The 23829-nt window shown below is 43.0% G+C and overlaps 1 protein-coding gene across 1 annotated transcript; it reads left to right on the top strand.

The window, feature by feature from the left end:
• Positions 1–36: 36 nt before the first annotated feature.
• On the top strand, positions 37–16145 carry mn1b (MN1 proto-oncogene, transcriptional regulator b). Its single transcript, XM_058071400.2, has 2 exons — positions 37–4349; positions 14260–16145. The coding sequence occupies exons 1-2, from the start codon at positions 890–892 to the stop codon at positions 14460–14462; spliced, it is 3663 nt and encodes a 1220-aa protein (XP_057927383.2). The 5' UTR covers positions 37–889; the 3' UTR covers positions 14463–16145.
• Positions 16146–23829: the final 7684 nt, after the last annotated feature.

Below are 23829 nucleotides of genomic sequence, written 5' to 3'. Positions count from 1 at the left end.
TGCATGGAAGTGCTGCTGGAAATGCAAAACTTGTTGCTGGCTCCTGCGGACGCGTTGATCCTCGCACACAACCAAAAGCGACCGAGCCGAGGGTGTGTGTTCCAGTCAATGTACTTCCAGCGCGTACACACACCTCAGCACTAAAGTCCGTATCGGCGGGTCGTGCACGTTTAAGAGAGCAAAAGGATCCATCATACGCACCGCTTCTGAACGCAGCGAGGTGAAAGATGCTGTCAAGCCGCTCCGTGCTTGTGGAGTGCGGGTAGTGCACGCCGCTCAGCCCCGGGACCAGGACGGGAACCGGGACCAGTTCGTGCAGTAAAGGAGAACGGTTGATGGTGGACTTTACGTCAAGCTGGACGATTTTTTTTGGACACCACAGTGTGTTTTTCCCTGTTGAAGCCGTAAAGGTAGTTTCAATAATACAGCCCAACTTGGACTTTTTGTTAATGCCGTCATGGGACGTTATGCAGTAAAGTTGCTGTGGGTGCTTTGACATTGGACTGACTACATTAACAAATCATCGGATAGAAATGATCACACATGAGGTTAAATAGTTATTTTTCACGTGTGATTTCAATGGTTTGCCATGTTCACGCTGAACCGATGCGCACAAGATACGTTGGGATATTATTTGTCACTCGTGCAGCAAGGTAAATAACTGTTATAAATTAATTTCCTAGATCGTGCAAGTAAAATAACAGGGGAGAGACAGTCATTTTCTGCTTTTTTTTAGAAGTAAAAGCACCTGCTTATTTTTGCAGATATTTCAGCTACTTGAGTTGTAGTGTGCATTTTTTTAAATTAGCTTTACTTTTACGGATAGACTGCTAAACAGTCTGCCCACTGTCTGGCAAGTTTGCCATCATGTGGGATTAATCGCAGTAGTATGTTTGGTTCTCAGATTAATAGTAGAACCCCTGGGCAGCCAGAGAGAAACAAAAACCAGTTGAGACTGAACATGGGCTCCCATTATAAAAGTACCGGTTTTCATGCTGGAGGTCCCCCAGGAGCTGTGGAGCCCGGCATGGGCCCGATGAGTGACCCCCAAATGCTGGGACTCAATATGAACATGAATGGAGAACAGTACGGAGGTTTTCACTCTCGGGGGCACTCTGACATGCATGCAAGCGGTGGACTTCAGCAGCAGCAAGGAGCCATGCATGGATTCTTTAACAACCAGCAACCTCATCAAGGACATCCTCACAGCCATCAACCTCACCCCCACCAACATCATCCTCACTTCAGTGGGAATTTTGGAGGCCCAGAGCCAGGGTCATCATGCCTGCATGGTGCCAGGCTAATGGGCTACAATAACAATGCCATGGGACCACAGCAGGGCTTTGGAGAGGGATTTGATCCTCTCACTGAGGGACAGGCGGGGGATAGCTTTCCACAGCAGCAGCAGCAGCGACCTGCTAACATGCCTGACTTCCAACATCATGGGCCTCCCAGTGGCAGCCATGCTGTCCCTGCCCCCTGCCTACCCCTGGACCAGTCACCAAACAGAGCAGCCTCTTTCCACGGCCTGCCTTCATCCTCCTCCTCCTCCTCCGATTCTCACAGTCTGGAAAATAGACGGATGCCCAACCAAGGTGCTGTGGAGGGATTAGAATATAACTTTCCCAGCGACCCTCCCTCCGGACACTTTGATGTACCTGTATTTTCACCCTCCGAGTCTGAGTCTCAGCTACCCCATTTTGGCCCAGGAAGGCCAGTTCCAGGTGGAAATTTTCCCGGAAACCCTGGCATGCCTCGTACACCGGGCATGCAGAGCATCTCCAAAGGACACCAACCACCACCACCACCCCAGCAGCCACAACATGGAATGTTTTTTGAGCGTTTTGGAAATGGCCGGAAGGTGCCTGTGGGAATGGACCCGGGGGGCAATGCCAGACATCCTCTCATGCAACAGCAACAACAGGCTGGCTTGATAGCCAGACAAAACTCATGCCCTCCTGGCCTCCCCCGACCCCCTCAGGCTGAGTCTGGCTCCACTAACCCGAACATTCTGGATGGAGGGGTCATGATGAGTGGCCAACACAATCAGTTTGAATATCCCATTCACAGACTAGAAAATAGGGGTCTGCATCCCTACGGGGACCCCATGTTTAATATGCAACAGCCAGCTCCTCTTCCCTCCCAGCAGCCCCCAAATCAAAGGCTCCAACACTTTGACGCCCCTTATATGAACATGGCAAAAAGGCCTCGATTTGACTTTCCTAATGCACATAGTGGTGAAGGCTGGTGTGGTGGCATGGAGAACCACCTCTCCCCCTCTTCCTACCCAGGACTGCCAGGAGAGTTCACCCCACCTGTGAATGAAGGTTTCCCGCCAGGTCCACTGCAGCACACAGGGCCTGAGCAGCAGTCTTTACAGCAGAGACAGAATGCAGCCATGATGATAAAACAGATGGCCTCTCGTAACCAGCAGCAGAGAATGAGGCAGCCCAGTCTGCAGCAGATTGGTCACCACGGTGATGTGCCTCCCGGCCCAATGGGTCACGGAGGCTCAGTGGGGGGCATGCCTCAGCCAAACTTTGACAGGGAGAATGGAGGTAGAATGGCCAGTGTTGATGGTCAAAATCCACATGTGAACCAGGAGAACTCCTGGTTTCAAGGGTCCCACCCTCCTGGGGAGATGATGTCACGGCGTATGGGTGGAGCAGGCAATGACTCAGGGCCTCACGACATGGGTCTACAGCAAAACGGGCCTGGGATGATGTTTAGGCCAGGTATGGGCATGCAAGATGGGCACGTACAGGCCCTCCACTCTCCAGGCATGCACTCGCAGTTCAGTGGCAACATGGGCAACCTTTCACAAATGCAGTCTCCAGGAGCAGGAGGAGGAACAGGACATCCGAATGCACCAGCAGAAAGACGTCCGGCGGACTTCCCTGCACCTCCAATGGGAGCACAGCCACCATTTCCCTATGGAGGAGCAAATCGTCAAGGGGCAGCTCACAATGTACCCCAGGGGGTGAACACCTCACCAGGGAACTACCCTCCTCAGTCTGAGTTCCCCTCAGGCCAGCGGTCGTCTGTGAGCAAGCTCGGTGCTCTGTCCCTGGGGAATTTTAGCAAAACCAGTGCTAAAGACAGTGTTTTTGGCCAGAGCTGCCTGGCAGCCCTATCTACGGCCTGCCAGAACATGATCGCAAGCCTAGGGGCTCCCAACCTCAACGTAACGTTCAACAAGAAAAACCAAAATGAGGGCAAGCGAAAATTGAGTCAGACAGAGCAGGACATTAATAGCAGCACATCTAATGGTACTGGCAGTGCTGGGCCTGAGTATTTTCAGAGCAGCACTTCTCAGAACAACCAGCTGCCTGGCACTGGGAATAGCAACTCTAAGCCTGCAAGTCAAAACCAGACGATGCAGGGGGAAGCCAGTGCCCTCTCCCCAAATTACAACATGGACGCTACCCCGTGCAGTGAGGGGAAGGCAACAACAGGGAGTGGGAGAGGGAGAGGGAGGAGAAAAAGAGACAGTGGACATGTGAGCCCAGGAATTTTTTTTTCCTCTGAAAATGGCAACCCTGTTGTGAGTCCAGGCCAGCAGACCCCTTCAGCTGGTGTTGGGGAGAGGGGTGGGGGCACGCCCCATGAGAAACACCTGTCACCTTCTTGGGGGAAAGGAGGTGAACTAATGTTGGGGGACCAGGCTGACCTGATGTCTTCTCTGGACAGTGGCATTCAAAGTGTGGCCAAGTCTGACAGCAGCTCGCCACGAGTGGACTTTCCTGATGATGTCAGCGCCCACTTTGGCAACGAGGATGAGGTGTCCTCCAGTTCAGACACAGGAGGCGCCTCGGCTAATAAGTCTAACCGCAGCCCTATGATCAGTGGCTCACCCAAAATGCAAATAAATGGACAGAAACCCTTAGGGATGGCCATTAACAATCATACTACCTCGACACCGGACAGCTATGGACTGAGTGCTGGTGGGGGAACAGGCAGCAGTGGTGTGAGCCATCCAGGTACACCTGGAGTGGAGCAGGTACGCACCCCATCCAGCACCTCTGGTCAAGATGAAATTCACCCGCTGGAGATTCTACAGGCCCAGATCCAGCTGCAGAGGCAGCAGTTCAGCATCTCTGAGGACCAGCCCCTCGCCATGAAAAATGGCAAAAAAAACGGTGACTCTCCCTCCCAGAACGGCGACAACGAGCTGGCAAGCTGCAGCCCCGACGCCGGGAAGGGCTCAATGGGCACTATTGACCTTGACACGCTCATGGCAGAGCAGCATGCCACCTGGTTCGTGCCCGGTGATAAGGCCATGATGGACGGGCAGGAGGACGACAAGGCCGTGGGACCTTGGGAAAAAAACAAGAGCCAAAATAAAGAAGGTAAGCAACATTTCATTGAATAATTCAATCAATGCAACACAACATTCTAAATAGGTTTGATGCTGTGGCGACTTACATTATATTTTGTGTTTTAAAATATCTCTCTAAATTTTAGCAATATAGATTATAAGAAAATCTTTCACTTAATGAGATTAAAAAAAGCTGTTATGGCTATTCAAAATATTAAACAATGTACAAAAATATAATGTAAAATTCATTTTACCTAACAAAAGACTTTTCACTTGCTGTGATGTATTTTTTTATGGATTTCCTCATTGTAGTGGCACTTGAAAAGAACACCTAGAGAAAAGTAAACATTTCCCGTGGTTCTTTATCTCAGTTTTCAGGGTGAACAACTGCATTGAGAAGATTAATAGCTTTTAGAGGATGTGCGTCTACACAGCAGGGTTTCCCTTTGCCTTTTACGTGTTTGTTTATGTTATTACCATGGGATAATACAGAGCTGCTGAAACGGAATTGACTTTTTAGATTAGATGGACAAGATTTGCAGAAATAATACATGCCAATAGAATTACATTTCAATTCAAATGCATTCATTTTCAGTGTTTTAAAAAATCTATTTAATTAGTAATATAAATTATTAAAATGAATAAGAAATATTGTAATGTTTAACATAACATGAATAGAATATGATTTGGTGCTGTTTAATAACTTAATATCAACTGAAGGTATTGTATTAGTGTAAAAATATTATTGAAAAAATGATGTGATATAATATGAGCAGTAAGTAAGTTTAGTCAAAAAAACTAAACATGTTCGCAATTTTTTGTTTTAATACTGCTAAATTCAACATAATTCAGTTGTCAAACTGCAACATTTAATATACAAAGTAAATAAATAGATAAATACCCTAAATGTGTTATTGCTTTACTGATATTAAAATATTTCAGCAGTGTCTATAATTATGCTTCTTAGAATTAAATATGTTGTTTTTCTTTAAGTTTTTTGACGTGTTTATATTAACATATACACTGTAATTGTTTTTGTAGAATCAATGGTGTAATTGCATAATACATTGAAACGTATGAAAATCAGATTAAATTGTATGTGTGGGTTTTTTTTTTCCAACAAACAAACCGACAACTGTCAAATAGAATCTAAAAGGCTGTTACCCACCATCAGAGCTACTCCCTGTCCACCTGTGGAAAGAAATATATAATAATAATCTTAATAATAATCATAATAATTATGATGATGTGAATATAAGTATGAGCCACTAGCTGCTATGTCTCCAGCGCCTCTTTGTTCTGTTTAGTGTAGGCGTAGCGAGAGGAGGGGGCGCACAGCGCACTGTCTGGATTCGGGATCTGTGTGTGTGTGTGTGTGTGTGTATATATATTTATAGTTAGTTATAATCATATATATATATATAATCATATATATATATAATATATACAGTATATATATATATATATATACATATATATATATATATATATATACACATATACAGTATATATAGTTTATATTAGCCTAGGTGGTGCTGGTAACACTTGCAACCAGAGGCCTAATATCACATTAAACGAATAGGAAAATAACATTGGCCAGGATTATCATACCCATTTCTGCTATTTGTTTGGCTTGGAACCAGTTGTCCACCACTCCATTTAATGAATAGAGACTGTAGCCTTTTAATTCCCCTGATTTATTGATGTGGTCTTAAGAGGTGAACAATCCCTGCTAATTTATGCAAACATCAGTGAAAACAACATTGCTGCAGGAGAGTGTATAGATGTGATGCAATATAGTGTGTATATATATATATATATGTATATATGTAGTATGTGTTATTAGATGTACTTTGACCCAGAAAGACACAACACTGTTTGTCAGTCGAGCATCCTCACCCTGTTGCATGCACATACAAATCAGTAGAAGAAGAATAGCCTTTTTTCCTTGCCTTTTCTCCTCTTGCCGCCCTCCCTGCATGGACACGAGGCACGCAGCTCTGGAGCGATCGATAGCTAGTTAGCACAAATCACGGCTCCTGACAGTTTTTCATTTGAGTGCTTCAGACAGCAAAGATGAAAAAAATGGTGAAGGTGTATTTGGGAGGAGATGGGGGATTTGGAGATTGAATCTGATGCTTGGGTTACACAGGAGAGAGCAAAATAACATCATAATTTAAGATAAGTCATTGCCCACAGCACAGTTCCATAAAAGCCATTGGCTTTTCTCACTACAAAAAAACTAACCACCTCAACCAGTCAGTCCAGTTTGAAGTCTCTCATGCAGTATATAAAAAGTCTGAGAAGTGGTTTAAAAAAAAAAAAAACACTTACTTAACGTGCATGTGATAATCCAGGAACTATCTTTAAAAATTATTACTTTCATTATGTTATTTTCTAGGGATTGATTTGCTTTGTTTTTTTTTAAGGGGAGCTCAAATGCATTGTATAATTCAGTGTTCTGCAATTATCATTTCTGGATTTTTATTAATTTTTTTACAAGACGTTAATTTAGAAAGATATGCTCTGCGTCTATATATTATGAATTAAATTTACCTTTCTGGGGTACAGTTAATGTTTGTCTGGTGAGCTTGCACAGTGCTCATACATAGTGCTCTTTTTGTCCCCCAAAGTTTCGGGCAATAAGCATTACACAGAGGAGCAACACGTCTGATTCGCCATCAAATGTTTACCGCTGGGTGATTGTACCTAACAAATGTTACGTCCCCGGTAAAAGTCAACTTTTTTTCCCGCTGATCCTTATGTTAAGAAGGAAGTGTGTTGAAATCATCATCCACTCTTGACAGCTTGTATATTTAATTTTGGACTTGCACTTGATCTTACCACCATAAGCTTCAGTTAATTGTAAGGTTGCCTTGCTCGCATGATGTCAGTTGATATTATTTCCTCCTTCCCCTGTTTTTTATATTTTTGGTAGCTCATGCACAGTCTTGATAACAAGCCACCAGAAGTGGGACATAGGAAGTGAATGAGTTATTTTAGTTTTTTCACCACATGCACTTTTTTCCCCATTCTAACACATTTAAAATTCTTCACAGCTGACCTTATAGAACCGTTTCTCTCTTCCCTCCAAGTAATAAGTCTTTTAAAGAGCTGTGATTATGATCAAATCTCTGTCGCTCTGACTTTGACAGGTTTGAAAAGAGGGAGCTTGCGTGTTACAATACCTACTAGAAAGCGCTTTAATCCGCACACGAAAAAAGTTCTATTGATATTTCAGCATTGAGGATGATCCACTGAGACTACCTGCTTTTGACATTTCAGTACGACAACAACCCTGCAAACTGGGCCAGTCATTTTTATTTCTTGTTTCAAAACAAAAAAATCACGAATCAAGTGATTGGCACTTGCTTGCATGTGGGGAAAAAAACAGCTTGGGGCAGTGTTATGTGCTTTACCTGTCATTACATGGTGTTTCATATTGACTTTTTCAACAACACACTTTCATAAAGCCTCGCGCACACTTCTCTCACCTGGAGTAGTGATAATCATTATGATAATCATGGCAATTAGCTTTGCAAGTATTGTTTCCAAAAGACATAATTCATCTGCAGGCAACTCCTGCTATTTAACCTGGGTATTGACGGGTTCATTAGGCCTAAAAAGATGTTAGTGTGTGTCTGCAGGGAATTTTGGTATTACGATAGCATGCAAGCAACCGTCTGTTGTGAACAAAATTGTTGTGTTGGGAATTTTAACACAACTTGAAATTGTGAGATTCATAATATTTTATTTGATTCATTGTGTTTTGTTTCTAGTTTTCTACTTGTGTGTGTGTGTGTGTGTGTGTGTGTGTGGTGTGCATGCACGTGAGTATGGGTTTGTAGACACTGCAACTTGATAGTGTAGATGTGTCAGCTGCAGACATAAAGTTTGATTTATTTAGTCTCGGTGTCAAACTCACAACCTCCCCTCCCAACACTTCCCACCCTTCTCCTTGCATAGGTGAATGTCTTGGTGGAACTCATCACGTGAATTTGAATGTGTTTAAAAACCAGTACAGGTAATTACTTGACTTGGTTATAGGGCAGGTTTGGGGGGTGAAACACATACCCTGGATTTAAAGTGTTGTGTGCATTAGTGTTTTTTTTAATGTAATATAGTAGAGGCACACTTTTTGTGGGGGTTGCATTTTGGCTGAAACGACTGAATGGCAAAAACTGCTTGTAATTGAGACGCCCATAAAAATGTCTATTTTTGACACCCTCCAAACCCTCCTGCTAACTTGGCATTTACATTATTTTCAGATTTTGGATCAACATTTGGAATAAAATGTTATTACATTACATTTTCTGTAATTATTTGAGTAGATTGAGCTAACAAATCCTCCCCTTCTCTCTTCAATTGTCATTGTGCACTTGTGACACAATCCAGGTTTAAGCTGTAAATATGCCTCACACATTTATTAAATAGATTTAACATGGAAAAATGTATAGGTACTCAACGCTAATGAATGATAATGTGAGAGTCACGGTGTAGCCAGTCACAACACACAACCATGGTGTGTTCAAGGACTGCCAACAAAGTGTTAAATCTCAATGTTTGACAAAAACTATATATATATAAATACATGCTGTACATTGTACATGTATGGCCATGTACGGGATCCACTGTACTGTGTATGCTTCTTTGCATGTCACTGTGACACTGAGCCCCGGTGACAGTCAAAGAGAGCAAATTGCATGTTGGATTTAAAAAAGAAGGAAGCTCATCCAGCATGTTGTTTACCCTGAGGTAAGGTGTTAGGATGAAATAAAACCGGTTTCATCTTGTGCTAAATGGTCTCCTTGTACGGATCAGCGAGTGGGAAAATGTATTTATCAGGGACATGCACAAATTGAAAAGTAAAAAAATCAGTGATTGTGGATGGATGTGACACTCCTCCAAATGTGTTTTGTTTTGTTGACTGTCTGCCAGAACAGCTGTCGCGGTTTTCAAAAAAAATCGAAAAAAAGAACCAGTAGTACAAAGCACTGCAAGGTGTTGGGTGTCTCTGCTTGTAAAAAGGTGTGTATGCGTTTTCAGCTCTCTCGAGGTGTCTATGTTGACACGTCGCCAGTAGTGGTTATGTCATTTGCCATACAGCTCCTTGGCGGCGTCTTTAATTTGTATTGGGGAATTGACAAGTGACTTATGACACCTGAGCTTTGTCTCCTTGGAGACAAAAGTGGAAGTGGAAGCTGATTGTATGAGTGATAGCGGCAGATAAAAAGTGTCTCTTGAGGGAAAGTAAAGTACTAGTTTTCCATTTGTAACAATACCAAAACATAGCAACAATAAAACACTTCATGTTTTTGCATTGAATGTTGCAGACCTGCCAACATGTACACATGTTCTTAATACAAAGCACGCATTTCGACCTCGCGGATTTCAGTCTCTGCACACAACAAATTCTCAAGCCGTGGCGAGATCAGTGGTATACCTGTAGTACATTATTTCCTGTGTGTATACAACTCATTCAGAGGGTGGACAGCCCACTTCTGAAAACACCTTTTCTGATTTCAGATCAACATTTACAATAAAAGTTGCTGTTGTAACGCATACGTTATTCCAAATGCAGTAATACTTCCCTTTTACTCTGAAGTACCATTGTTTGCTCGCTACAGAGGAAGCTAACAAGCTAAATAGTCATGTCAGGAATGTGGAAAATTGGGCAAAAGGCATAACAAATAATAATAATAATGACACATAGCTTTTGTCTATAAATATAGATCACATTACTTACCGTTTTTGCTCTTTAAAATTGATCCTGTTTTAAAACAAAATAGTGTTTTTTTTTATTACAGATACAGAGTGAAAACATAGTTTGCTGAAAAGTGCTGAGCCCAAATAGAGACAGAGAGGTAGATCAATATGTCACAGGCTTGGATGACACACTGGACAGGCCATAGACATGCTTGTGAGTTATGAAGGAGCCACTAAATCACTTCCCATGTTCTGCTTTATGTCTGCTTTCCGAAACGGTGCTTCTTGTGGCTGCAGAGGTGTGTGTGTGTGTGTGTGTGTGTGTGTGAGGGAAGGTAGCAAATGCTGAGGGCATTGCCTGTCTGGGCAAGCGTCTCTCTCTTTTTTTTTCTCCTTTAAGTTGCAAGCCAGAGAACAGAAAGGAAATTCAAACCAAAATAACCCCTGTGCCCTTGTTGGAAAAATGTACCCCCCTCCACCCCCACCCCGGTTCCCTCCTCGTCTTTGCAGAGATCCTCCCTCTTCTGAGGCAAAGGTCACAGTTTGGGATTCGGGCAGAGTTTGGGGGGGGTTGCAAAGCAGCCTCACACGCCCGCCCTTGGTAACCTTAAGGCTCAGGGTGTACCTTTAGTAGCATATGTCATCACGCTGTCCTATGCTGTTTGCTGTTGATTTAACTCATTTTACCATAGTTGTGAAATGCATAACCCTCCTGGTTGAAATCTGACGTGTTTTCATGGATGTTGAAGGGTTCTTTGTGCTGACAAAGACAGAATTCTCACACCAGGCTATCCACGGTGCTAGTTGTTATGCTAAAGGAATCTGACCTGATGTCACACAGTGTCATAGGAGCCGAGGCCTTTGGGTGTTTTTGTCAGTGAGTGGAGCAGTCTGATTGGACCGCGTGGCGTTCAGAGGGGATAGGGTCGTGCCCCAGCCAGGGAGCGGGGTGGGGTGGTGGGGTCAAAGGTGAAGTGTCGTCATGGAAGTAGAGCTTGGGATAGAAAGGGCAGAGCCATGCCGCTTGAGATTGTGGAGCATGGGAAATCAACGTGACGGCTGTGAGGAACGTGTGCCAAAAAAAGAAGCCTTGTAAAATTTCAACTCTCTTGCGCACACTTTGTCTCCTTCTCCTGCCATCGCTTTGTCGTTTAAAAGCTACAATTCACTTTAAAAAAAAAACTGAAAGTCATAAAAGAGATGAACTTCAAAGCCTGCTGTTGTTATTTTAAAATTTAAGCAATGACAGCAAAAAATAATGGTTGACAATGTCTGTCTCCTCCTTCACATTGCTTGCTTATTGTTGTTGACATGGGAAGCCGCATCGGGCCGTCGAAATCCCAGACACACTCATATCGAGCACACACTCCCCTTTAGAGTGTGTGTGTGTGTGTGTGTGTGTGTAACAGCATGATCATCCACTACTAAATAACAAACTGTCACACTTGAGGTGAAAGTGATACAAGTGAATTACTTAAAATTTGCTATTTGCTGCGGTAATCGTGTCTGCCTGTGATGTGTTTAAAGACGTTTAGGTGTGTTTGCGTCTCGACACTGCCGCTCACACTTTTACTGCTCTCTTTTTATTATTACATGTTCTCCCCCTCACTTATTGATGCTGAGCGTTTGTTCCCCTCAGATGAATAGGCTATTATTGAGATATGATTGTGGATATGAAATCTGTGTTAGTCAGTGAACAGCCATAACAAGATAGATCTTACTGGGTAGTGGGGGGGGTTAGATTTTCCTGTATGTAAAATGTCATGGTGATTTGGGATTTGGACTCGTGTGATGTAATTTCACACCATCGTTTTGCCTTGTGAACACTGGCATGGATAATGCTTTCAATTTAAGTGGGCTGTCTTGATTTTTTTTTCATGTAAAATCACACACCTTGCCTTTTACCAACCTCACGATCGTGTGTTGTATGTGTTAAATGTTTTCATTTATAGTAGGGAAATTGGTAATAATAATAAAAAAAGTTCAAGATGAGATAAGTAATTTCCATCCAATCTGAGTGATGTCTCTCTCTGTGATTGTACGTGTGTGTGCGGCCGCATCTAAATATATGCATGTACTGTATGTGTGTGTGTGTATGTGGAGCAGCAGCTGAGGGCTGGTGTGGGTATGGCGGTGGCGGCAGCGGCAGCAGTTGGCGTGTTGTGTGTCTTAACCGAGCGTGTTGTCAGTTTGCTGTGTGTCAGCAGTGAGCCAGGGGAACGCTTGGCTGCCTATTCAGGCCGGTGTGGACCCCGCTGTGCCCAGCTAGCATGAGCTGCCGGCGGCTGCTGGAGGGCGCTGAGACGAGGGAGTTCGAGTGAGTGGAGGGAGGCGATACGGGCAGGAGGAGGGGGGGTGGTCGGAGATTCACCATGCTGAGGTGTATAACCGCACCCTCTGGCAAATGTTAGATCTCATCAGTGGCACCTCTGATGCCGCTCTAAATCCTCATTTCTTCCTCACAGAGTCCGTCCTCTTACATCTCACCTCCTTGGGAGAGAGAATTTTCCAAAATCCTTGCAGAGTCAAACGAAACAACGGGAGGCTTGGCTGCCTGACCTTTTACCAAATCCTCCACTTTTCCATTCCAGTGGTCACAGTCCAGACAGGCTGGGGGGCAAGCCTGCATGTCTGCCTCTCTTGGTTGTCCTTGCTGCATGGCCAGGCTAGGATTTGGGAGTGTGGTGTGAGGAGGTGGGGGATGACAACGGTAAACAAAAGCCCTCTTTCCCAACATGCAGCACAGTATGTTTGAGAACGTTTTTTTTTTTTTTTGCATTTTCATTACCAAAACTAGGATATCGCATATCATAAGATAGGATATCAACATAACAGATCTTTTCAATCTCTTGTTGACACCAACCGCGGTAGTTTGATATCTAAACACTCTGCAGTCTGGGTAGAAAACAATCAAAATGCTTCTTTTCTCTAGCAAAGCTTGACTTTTTATAATTTAAAAAAATTGCATGGTAAGATAAAAGAAGAAATACTGGATTATTATTACATTATTGTCATTTAGCTTAAACACCCCATGTTTTTTTAAAGTTACATTTAACATTTAAAGCTAAAATACAGGAAACTGTTGAAACGGGCGCTAGGAAAGAGGGGCGAAATTCGGTAGTTTCCCTGTGATAACGAGATCGTGATTTCCAGTATTATTCCAAACTGTCCCATGGTGAGCTGAACTGAAACTGTTGCTAAACTAAATGAAATACAGTATGACGGTGGGTGAAATAGAGTTTGGAGTGCATCTTTCTCGCAGTTGAGCAGCAGTGTTGTGATCTGCAGTGTGTGTGCGGCCCTGACTGTGTCGTCTGTCTCAGCTGGTGTGACACATGTAACTCAGCTTGTCAGAGTCGCGTTCCTGCAGCCTTCACACTTGCAGACCAACTTGTCTCTGCGCCTGGGAGCGTTGTCTTTGCGCACAACGCTGATCTGTTCCAACCATTCACAAAGTGCAAAAGCAGAGGTTTCATAGTGTGTGTGTGTGTGTGTGTGTGTGTGTAAGGAGAAGGAGATGGGAGAGTAATCAGACTGGATGTCTTCTCAAACACTTCCTCTGTGCTCTTGGCTACAAAAGGGAAAATCCAAAGCACGTAGTCCCTCCATTACTTCTGTCCAAGTTGCTCTGTATCGGTCCTCCCTCCTTGGTCCACAGCATATTGGCAGATGATATATAGTTTAGAAAGTACTTCCTGTCCTCGTCGATCTTCCCCTTTTTCATTACATGACATGGAGTGATTTTTCTCCATATGTGCAGCGTGCACCTCGGGCGTCAGCATTAACTCTCTGGCACAGCATATTTTTTAATATGATGTACAATCTACCTGGGTATGGATTTTTTCAGTAAGCTTGATGCAGCCATTTAATATGATCCTCCGCATCATGGTGACATGGGGTCAATACCCTGGCACAGTCATTACACCAATAAATTGGGTCAACAAGGTTAAAGGTCGCTTTTCTGTGTCCTTTGACCCGCTGATCAGGGGTCAGTACAGATTTGCACACAGGGACAAATGAAAGTGTGGGTGTTGGTGTGTAAGGCTGGAGAAGATGTGTGTGAAGAGGCATGATGAGCAGTGCTGAATTAATTTCACAGTGCAGATTTAGTGTGGGATGTGTAAATGACACCGCTTTAATTAAAAGTGTATTTAAATGCTTCATCCGCCAGTTGCTGAATGTTGCTCATTTCACACAGTTGTAATTAACCTTTTCCTTTCTTTGCTTGCCTGCAGAATCCGAGCTGTCTCAGAGTAAGGCAGGAGCTGGGACCCCGGGGGCTGGCGGTGGCGGCGGGAACCACCTTCAGTGCCTGTCCGTCCACTGCACGGATGAGCTTGGGGACAGTAAGGGCCGAGGAGGGCCTGTCTCTTCTTGGCGCTCTCTCCACTCTGATATTTCCAACCGATTTGGGACATTTGTGGCAGCACTGACTTGAATAAACAGCTGAGCCACCACAGAGGAAGAGGATGAACCAAGGACAGTTCAGAGACAAATAGTAAAGAATGATGCTTCGATGATAAGATGTCAGTGTGGAAACTGCAAGCACCTCTTACCTGTTCAGGGAGAGAAAGACTCTCACACATACATGCAAACACACGCGCACACACGCACACACGCACACATCAAAATACCATGTTTTTGTCACATGCAGTCACTCGCTCACACACTGCTGGACAATACAGCATGGGCTCTACTCAACCAATCTGGAAAACCTCAAGTCGACATATACTATGTTTTTCTTTGCCTTTTTTTGTTTTGAAGTAAGTAAATGATGAGATAGCAAAAGCAGATATATTCAGTTGCCACTGGCTGTAATTGTGTAGCAGTGTTGAAACATGTGATGCACTTGGCAGGCTGATTACTTTTTTTTTGTTGATAAATATGGCCTTTCTGCTCACCTCACTTATACATAGAGCTCTAATGTAAATATATATGAACCTTCCAGTGTAAGCAGCTGTTTGTTGCCCAACTTTCATCTGAATTTATCACAAGTTCATTTTTTTACCCTCATATGAGCCGACTTCTTCGTTTGAAGTGGAATAAATGCAGAAGAATATGAATATGCATGAATGTATGCTAAGTTTTTTTTGTGCAAATACACCTATTTGCTTTCATATCCAATCTTGTACCTGTTCACATTTGCTGCTGTTCATTTTAGATTTACTTCCTCTTCTCTTTCTCTCTCCCCCCTTCCCTTCCCTTCCCTTCTACATTTTATTATTTTATTCACGAGCTCAACCTTGTTAACAATTCAGCCAATGGGAACTGAAACTGAGGTCTTTGCATAGTTTTAATAAGGGAATTGAAAAAAATGGCTATTGGTATTGCACATGTATAATAAGAAAAAAAATGCTGTGTGTTGGGCAATCTTGTAATCTTTAAATAATGCTTCCGTTGAATTTGAATTTCTGAAACAATAGATGGACTGTGACAGCAATTTATGAATTGATTTTTGTTTTTTTTGTTTACTTTTTTTAAAAAAATAATAAGTAAAGTGCAGTCGTCTGTTTTCCTGCATATTGTATATATCTGTATATGTTTTATTGAGTAACTAAATAACAATAAATATGATGTTAAAGGTGGCACTTTGTTGCTGGTCTATCCGTTTGTCACTCAGCAACATCCTGCGTGTGCTGACATTTCCCTGTGAAATATTCAGCACTTATCTGTACATGTAAACATTATTTGTACCTTGAGTATCCTGAGCCAATTGGAAATGTCTGCAGTATATTTAAAGTGACAGATCTGTCAGGGAAATTGTCAGATGACAGCACGCAGAAACCTGTAAAATATTAAAAAAGTAGCGACATAAGCGGTCCTTGCAGTTTCTGCAGCTTCTTAATGGATTAAGACTAAGATGATTAATTCTGTGTACACACGCTCACAACTCATCTCATTTCATCCTCCATCTTTTCTGAGATTCCTACTCAACTTAGCAGCTTCTTATGAATCGGTTTTACAAACCAATAGCTCCATCCATCCATTACCGCTTATCCTCCCGAGGGTCGCGGGCATGCAGGAGCCTATCCCAGCTCTCTTCAGGTGAGAGGCAGGGTACACCCTGGACTGGTCGCCAGCCAATCACAGGGCACATATAGACAAACAACCATTCAATGCAAACCACAACCACAACATTAAACATATTGTTCAATGAACATCAAAGAGCAGCATCATTTTTGCAAAGAGGGGATTTTGAATGCAATTCTTGTATTAGATGCCAATAGCTTGTGGAGATCCAGTATCTAAATAGCATATTCCAACCATCATTGTACACCATAGTTGCTTCCTGCTGGCTGCCTGAACTATTTGCCATCTGCATGGATGCGTAATGCCACTCAGTAACCCCCATGCAGTAGCTCTGAGGTGGAGACATCGATGCCTCCTAGCAGGGTTCATGATCAGCCTGCACCGCTGCTGTCTTGGATACACAAACACTCAAGTACAACTACAAACCGGAGCTCCCTACAGGCCTCTGTCTGTGTTAGTTGGGTGTGTTTGTGCTTGCCGCTGAAGTAGGTGCCTGCTGTGTAGGATTGCAAAGCGTGTTGTTAATGTGATGCCCAGAGAGCATCAACGTTGGCAAACAGCAGCAGAGACAGGTTGCGTGAGAGGCGTCACCTGGGAGGCAAATGGGGGAGGAAGCGGGAAACTAACGCTGATTACACCTCTTGGTGTGACACACAAGATGGATTGTCTATTTTTTAATCTAGTTTCGGAATAAATAAAAACATTTTGTAAATATTTGACATTTTCTGACTTGATATGTGCGTAATTGTATTTCCAACAAGTATGTCATTCATTTCACCCAAATTATATAAATATGTTGTGGCAAAATGGTAAAATAAAATAGCTTCATATTAGGTATGAACAAGGAAATTCAACAAGGGAACAGGAAGTGGAGAATACATCAAAGAAGACACACAGGTGAGTTGGGGAAAAGTGAGCCCAGTGAGGAAGTAGAGGAACATGATTCAGAAATTTGTTATGTACAGAAAAATATTGAATTGTTATGAGCATACTAGTACTGACAATGGAGTACTGATATGTAAAGAGTGGTGCATGCTTGTCTCTCCTTGGGCATGCTTAAAATTTTAATTCACTGAACACTGAAAAAAAATCGCTCCAGTCTTTTGTCACTTTTGTCATTCCGGACTAAGACGGGGTGTCTTAGTCCATTTTCTGTCTGGACTCAATCCCTCACCATCTTTTCCCCACGGTCCAACACACAATAACTAATTAAACTGAACTGTATTCACATTCAAACAGCCGTCGAGAATTTTTTCCTCCCATCATATACAGTGGAACCTAGGTTAACGCACTTGTTGCTGATGTAAACAATTTTCACCAAAAATTTGCCTCGATTTGCTCAGCTTTTCTCGCCATGTCATGTTATTAATACACTGTGTTCTTAATGTATTTTTTAATCATTTTTTTAGCAGCCTTTTAGATACTGTACATGGAAGCAGGAACCAGACGTCAGCTCTGTGATGGCTCTAGGATATCATCAACAGTTGACGCTGTAGTTGTTTTGACGCCTAGTTTTACATATATAAAACAATACTAAATGGATATACAGTAAATTATGAATAAAATGCATTATTCAAGGTTACTTTTAACTCGAGTGAGGGAGTGTTTTTGTCAAAGACACAATGTTGCAGCAAGATCATTGATCGTGTTTCTCATCGTCTTTATCAAATGTGGGAACTTGCAACAGTCTTTGGCTCCATCCATCCATTTTCTATACTGCTACACTCTGGACTGGTCGCCAGCCAATCACAGGGCACACATATAGACAAACAACCATTCACACTCACATTCATACCTACTGTATGGACCATTTTGGCTCATTTATATAGCCATGATCAAAAGAGACTTGAGGCAAGAAACGCTATTGAATTCAAGGAATAACATGAAGGTGGTGTCTGTGTTGCTCTTGCTGTGACATTGCCTCTTTGATCAGAAGAATGACTTCAGACAAGGTAAACATAATCTTGCGTACATTTACCCCTTCATTCATCATTTATATGTATTTATATGAAGTGGTTTCTGCATGTAAAAATGTAATTGAAAAACTATAAAAATGTGTTTTGTGTTAATATTTTTAGCTCTCTGGAATGGATTACTTGGATTTAGTGTGCGTTTTCGGACCTTCAGCAAGCCTTTAGTGTTTGTCTCAATTGTATTATAAATCAGAAAAAATAGGAAAATATAAAAATGGGATTTAAGATGATTACTGTATTTGTTTCTAGTCTAGCATTATCGACCCACTGTACATTGTAAAATAACAGCAAAAATTGTAAAAGAAAATTGCAAAAAGGCACATTTAAATAGAAAAATCTGAAATGTTGATAGGATAACTAATAATAGGTTTTATTATCAGGTGTCCAAATTTATTAGTGTGTCAATCCTCAATCTTTTGTCCAAATGTATTTTTATTGTATTTTATAAGCTATTACACAAACAAAAGGTGCTACATTTGCTTTAACAGTCACCACACTGTTAAAGCCAGGAGTGTCCTTCCGTGACACTTTACCTGTCTGTCTGGTTGGACCAACTTTATGTTGCCTAGTAGGATGGGCATGTAGTCACAGGTTTCAGGTGTGAAGAAAGGCAGGTTTTTGTTTTGTCATATGTGCAACAGGGTTTAAACTCATGAAAATGTGTTCAGTGCCTTTGTTTTACCTGATTTTGCAAGTATAGCTACCATAGTGTGTTGTGTGTTAGGAGAAGAGTTAACTTGTTTTTGTGAAAATGCCTGTTGATTAGCCTCAGACATGCAGGACACTTTGACAAAGAGGCCTTGGGATATTGGCTCCGGTCAAGATGTATGGTGCTGGACCTTTTCCTTCAATGGGCTCCTCTGCATGGCAGCCATGCCGAGAGGAGGGTGAAGGGTCGGTGGGCACTGTGTGGCCGCTTGAGAACTTGTGTGTTTCCCAGCCAACGCACATCCAAAGAATAACAATTTCACGAGCCATGAAGACCATCCATGGAGCTGTGGGGGTCGTGTCGAGAAAGCTCAGCCAAACACTCTCCTCTCATGCAGCTTTCTGTGTACTCCTATAAATACATCTCCTATTTGTATAGAGGCGATATGCATCTTTGGGAAAATACCACAATGTTGACATAGGAGCACCCTCTACGCCACCTCCCTCCCCCCTCTTTCTCCCTCCAACACTTCCTAGCCCTTGTTGAACTTTTGAGAAGGAAAGGAGAGAGCGGGGGAGAGCCAGAGAGGAGGACACAGAAATGGAAGGAGACTGGGGGTAAAAGAAGTGTCTTTTAGGGGCCTCCATGGTCTTTAAGCCACTATGGTATCCACCAGAGCCCTCACATACACTCGGCCTCCAAAGGGCTTTTGTCCTGTAAAGAGGGGCTTGGCTAAATTGGGGGTGCTTGTGGATTGGCGGGTGGGATGGGGCTTGGTGCAGTATATTTGGCTCCCACGTCTCCATCACTGGAATGGTGCTCTTTTTTTCTGAACTAGGTGGGGTGTGGTGGGACTTTTTTTTGGGGGGGGGGGGGGGGCGTAGAGGGAGGTTTGGAAATCTTCCAAACAGTGCCTTTTTGCTTTCAAAGAAAGCCCACTTGTGTAAATGTGCTCTTTGTCCCTTGGTCTATTGTTTGAATAGCATTGTGGACTTTTTGTGAGAAGCTCACAGGGGCCTGCGGGGGCCACAGAGGAAATGAGGGGCCCGGTGGTTGAATGACTCCATGCGAAGACAAGAGGGTTGTGGATAGGTACCATTAAAGAAAGTACATTCATATAATTATGATTCCACAAAATCACACACAAAATGATCCATTTAGAGTTGATACATTTTGGCTTCAAAAGTAAGTGGACATCATTTGACCTCATCTAAAGTTATTGAAGTAAAGGATAAAAGAGAAAACATACAATATGTGAACGGCTGTCCCGTTGTCAAGGCTTTTAGCCGATAGAAACAATATGAAAACAGCCGGCCTTAGTCCCCCCTATAAAGGGATTTCATGATAGTCTGGAAGCCAATTCATGACTTCCATCTGTCCTCTCTCTCGTTCTGACAGGGACGCTGGCAGGTGGGAAAGAACACAATTCATTTGCATGTTTGTGGCATTTATCTTGAGTCCGTTGGTGGCCTGTTGCGCCGTCACATGTGGACTTTACTACTTAAACAAATACAACTTGGCAAGGCGCATGCACGGGAGAGAGACAAGAGACTCTGATTAAACTTTTTTTTTTTTTAATCCAAATGTGCTACTGCAAATGAACGTGCAATTTAACAACACATGCACACAATGATACATTATTGCTGTAACAGGTGCGAGTGGTCATGCGGACCACAAGCAAATCCAATGAGGATAATCCACTGAGGATAAAGAAAGGCCTAAAGTAAATCTCCCGCTCTCCATGTCAGGACAGTCTACCTTAGTTAGTTAGTGGGTTTTGTGTGTTAGTCTCAAAGTAAATCCCCATCTCCACCGTATGGTCAACATCCTTGCTACACTTGGTCCTCCTCGTTTTCATCCCCCTCCCAATGCCACACATGAGGGCTTTCTGCTGGAAGGTGATTGAGCATGGCACCATGCTCTGGCCCTGTCCTGCTTTGTGTGGGGACGTGTGCCTGTGTCAGGAGCTACAATTAGTGGGGCGCGTCCCCTATCATTAATCACAGAACAGTCCTGGATCTCAGTGTAGGCCGAGAAGCACACTGCCCTGCTCCAGAGCAACGTGTTGAGCATCATCAGCATGACATCAGCCTCCTCATATTGAATATAGAAATGCACGTCTGGAGTCAGTTACTTAAGGTTATGTGGGTAGGATGTCTTGTGCGGTTTGATGTCAAATGACACTCGCCTGCTGCAGTAAACAGTTTAACAATACAAACAGTATTGATACACAAGTCAAACTTCGATTTCGGCATGCCTCAGGTATGATTTGGTTTGTTGCTAAATCAACACCAGCCAAAAGCTATTGTCCTGCAATCTATGCCATTTTGTCGTTATACAAAATATTGTGGTTAGTATGAATAAATAGTTGTGGTGTGCAAGCATCTGACGTAATCCAGTATTTTTACATTTTTTCCCCCATGTGGAGGTCTTTTAGCAGTCTTGTTTTGATTCATTGTGGAAAAAGTGTGCATAATGCAGAATGACAGTGTGACACATACATATTTATAATTATGTCTAACTCAATACACCACCAGTGGAAGCTTATGTGCTGTTTTACACATTGCTTGTTTTCCCCAATTGCCATGGATGCAAAATGATTTTGTTTCTTCATAGATATGTAACAAGATGTCTGAAATGTCATCATCCATATTCACTGCAAACTGTTGCATCAAATTGCAATATTTTAAATTGGCCACAATAAATGATTCACTACTGCTTATGCAAAGTAAGTATTAAACCTGAGTGTAGACTTTACTGTGTTTGCGTCCCATCCAGTGCCCTCAATTTACAACTTTGCAGCCATTTCTGCAACTGCACCATAGACACACGGCAAATATGAACATGACATCCTGGGGGGGCTTGCTCATTTTCCTTCCCACTCCGGGTGGTCCAATCAATACTGTGGAAGGATGTTAAATATTTGTCATCAGACGATCACACATTGATGAAACAAATCAATAAATGATAGCCCTGAACGAGAAAGGGCGGGAGAAAAAAAGAGGCGGAAGGAGAGAAACCCAGATTTGTGACTCACGAGGGGGCGAGATGTTTCTCTCTTGGGTGCTATCTATTTTGTTGAAGGCGACAACCGTGAGGAAAATGATGAGAGGACAGTCGGATTAGTTGCTTTTTGTCCACCCTTCGTTTGCCTCCATGCTCATTTGCATGAATGTAACATAAATATAATATTTACAAATAAATACAGTGCAGCCTGCTTATGTTTTTGCCACATACACACTCATTCACACACTACTCTGTATGCTCACCATTCTCTCAGGACTGTTTTTTATTTAATGCATAAAGATTTTTTTTGGCCTGGTCTCTCCCTCGCTTTCTCAGTCTCTCGCTGCCCGCCATGCTTTATAATAACAAAGGAATGAAAGGCAGCCAGATGGTAGCTCAGGCTTAATATAAAATCAATGCACTGCCTCTAAAAGAAGGGGGGGGGGAGCATTCAGATACCACACATGCCTAAATGGAGCTTTTTGGTGTCTTTTTTTTCTCCACCTTGTCTCTGCCCTTTCCGTCCACGCACATGCATGTAACCACTACGTTACATTGTATCACTGCAAGCTCACACAGATGTCACGACATCTGATTGTGTCACAAATTGAGAGCGGGGGAGGGTTAAGGGAGGGCAAGGTAAGAGATAGCCTTTGAAGAGGGAGAGGACTGAGGGCTATTGAGAAGCCATTAGGCTAATGATAATTGGCACAGTGAATAAGCACAGAGACACAATGAGGGGAGGGGATGCGTGGGAGGGGACTATTTAACAGATGCAAAGAGGTGATGTGTTACAAGTTAATTTGATTGACACAGACATGTCACATAGTGATATACTGTAGGTGTACCTCATTTAGGTGACTACTGTAGGTTTGGACTTTTTGACTTTATTTTGGTTTTAAAGAGGAAAGTAATGAAAAGTGTAAAAGAACGAAAGTGTGTGTGTGTGTGCTGGAGCAGTAATGTCCATCCCCTGGTGACTAGGCCAGCTTGCTGGGTGACAGATAGCCCAGGGAAAGAGGGGGACACGGGGCTGTTTAGCTGATAATTAAAGGGGTTTTATCTTAATTTGAGCTGTTACTCTGTATCCTCTGCTGTGATTTATGAGGCAATGGCCCAGCACTGAACCCCTGCTCTGCCCCTGAACACCAACAAGACAGAGGTAGCTCGTCCTTCTATACATAAAAAACATACTTTGCATAGGTGCACATCATCATCATACACAGTAGCTGTTCCAGCTATGGGCCATATAGGCAATTGCCCGGAGCAGCATTCTCCAGGGGAAGGAGCTGGGAAGTGTTTTACTGAAGGAGTTGTGCACTGCCAAAACATAGTTTTCCCTTTTATTTGGGTTGTGTTTAATATTTTTTTCATTTTTTAAATATATTTTGTAAGCCTTTCAGGCTATGTAACTTAATACATTTATATTTAAAAAAAACCTGTTTGTCAGAGCTTCTTCCTGTGCTAGCACGGGTACCCTGCCTTCCTCCCACATCCCCAAAACATGCATGTTTGGCTAATTGGAGACTGTCAATTGCCACAGATGTCAATGTGAGTGAATGGTTGTTTGTCAAAATGTGACCTGCAATTGACTGAAGAACAGTCCGTCCTCTCACCCGAAGTCATGCTGGGGTAGGCTCTAGCTCACCCCTAACGAGCACAAGCGGTCTAGAAAATAGATTGATAGGTTTATTCAGGCCAACAAAAAATTAAACAACATTTTTTTTTAGAGCTCCACCCCAGCGGTATCATGGCTCCGAAGCTGCCGGCTTGTGCGAACCTGTGAGAACACAGACTACTTGCTTTCACTTTTGAGTCCCCAAATACCAAAAAAGTCCATAACGTACCCAGAAAAAGTCGCTAGATTTGTCGCTTTTGAGAAAATATGTCGACAAAAGGGGGTTGGAATGTCACAACATCTGGGGCCAAATTGGCAACACTGGCCACATAGCGGTGGTAATGAACGCTAAATGGCCGAAGCTTTAACTTCTTGTAGGCTGACCTCACAGAAAGTGAGAGAGAGAAAATGAAAGAGCGGATTGAGTTCCTGTGAGGTGGATTGACCGCAGGCAAGAGTTAACTCGATCTTCAGCTGGGTGGGGTGCAAGGGTGAAGAGGAGGCAGGGTGGAGGCAGCGAAGGGGGAGG

Source organism: Doryrhamphus excisus, linkage group LG3 (assembly GCF_037039965.1).
Source record: "Doryrhamphus excisus strain RoL-2023G ecotype Guam linkage group LG3, RoL_Dexc_Guam_v1.1, whole genome shotgun sequence".
Classification (NCBI taxonomy): domain Eukaryota; kingdom Metazoa; phylum Chordata; class Actinopteri; order Syngnathiformes; family Syngnathidae; genus Doryrhamphus; species Doryrhamphus excisus.
This window is presented reverse-complemented; position numbering and strand designations above follow the sequence as displayed.

Coding starts and splice junctions, on each gene's coding strand:
- mn1b (XM_058071400.2), top strand. CDS start 890: ATGTTTGGTTCTCAGATTAATAGTAGAACCCCTGGGCAGCCAGAGAGA. Junction 4,350..14,259: donor CAAGAGCCAAAATAAAGAAG/GTAAGCAACATT, acceptor GCTTGCCTGCAG/AATCCGAGCTGTCTCAGAGT.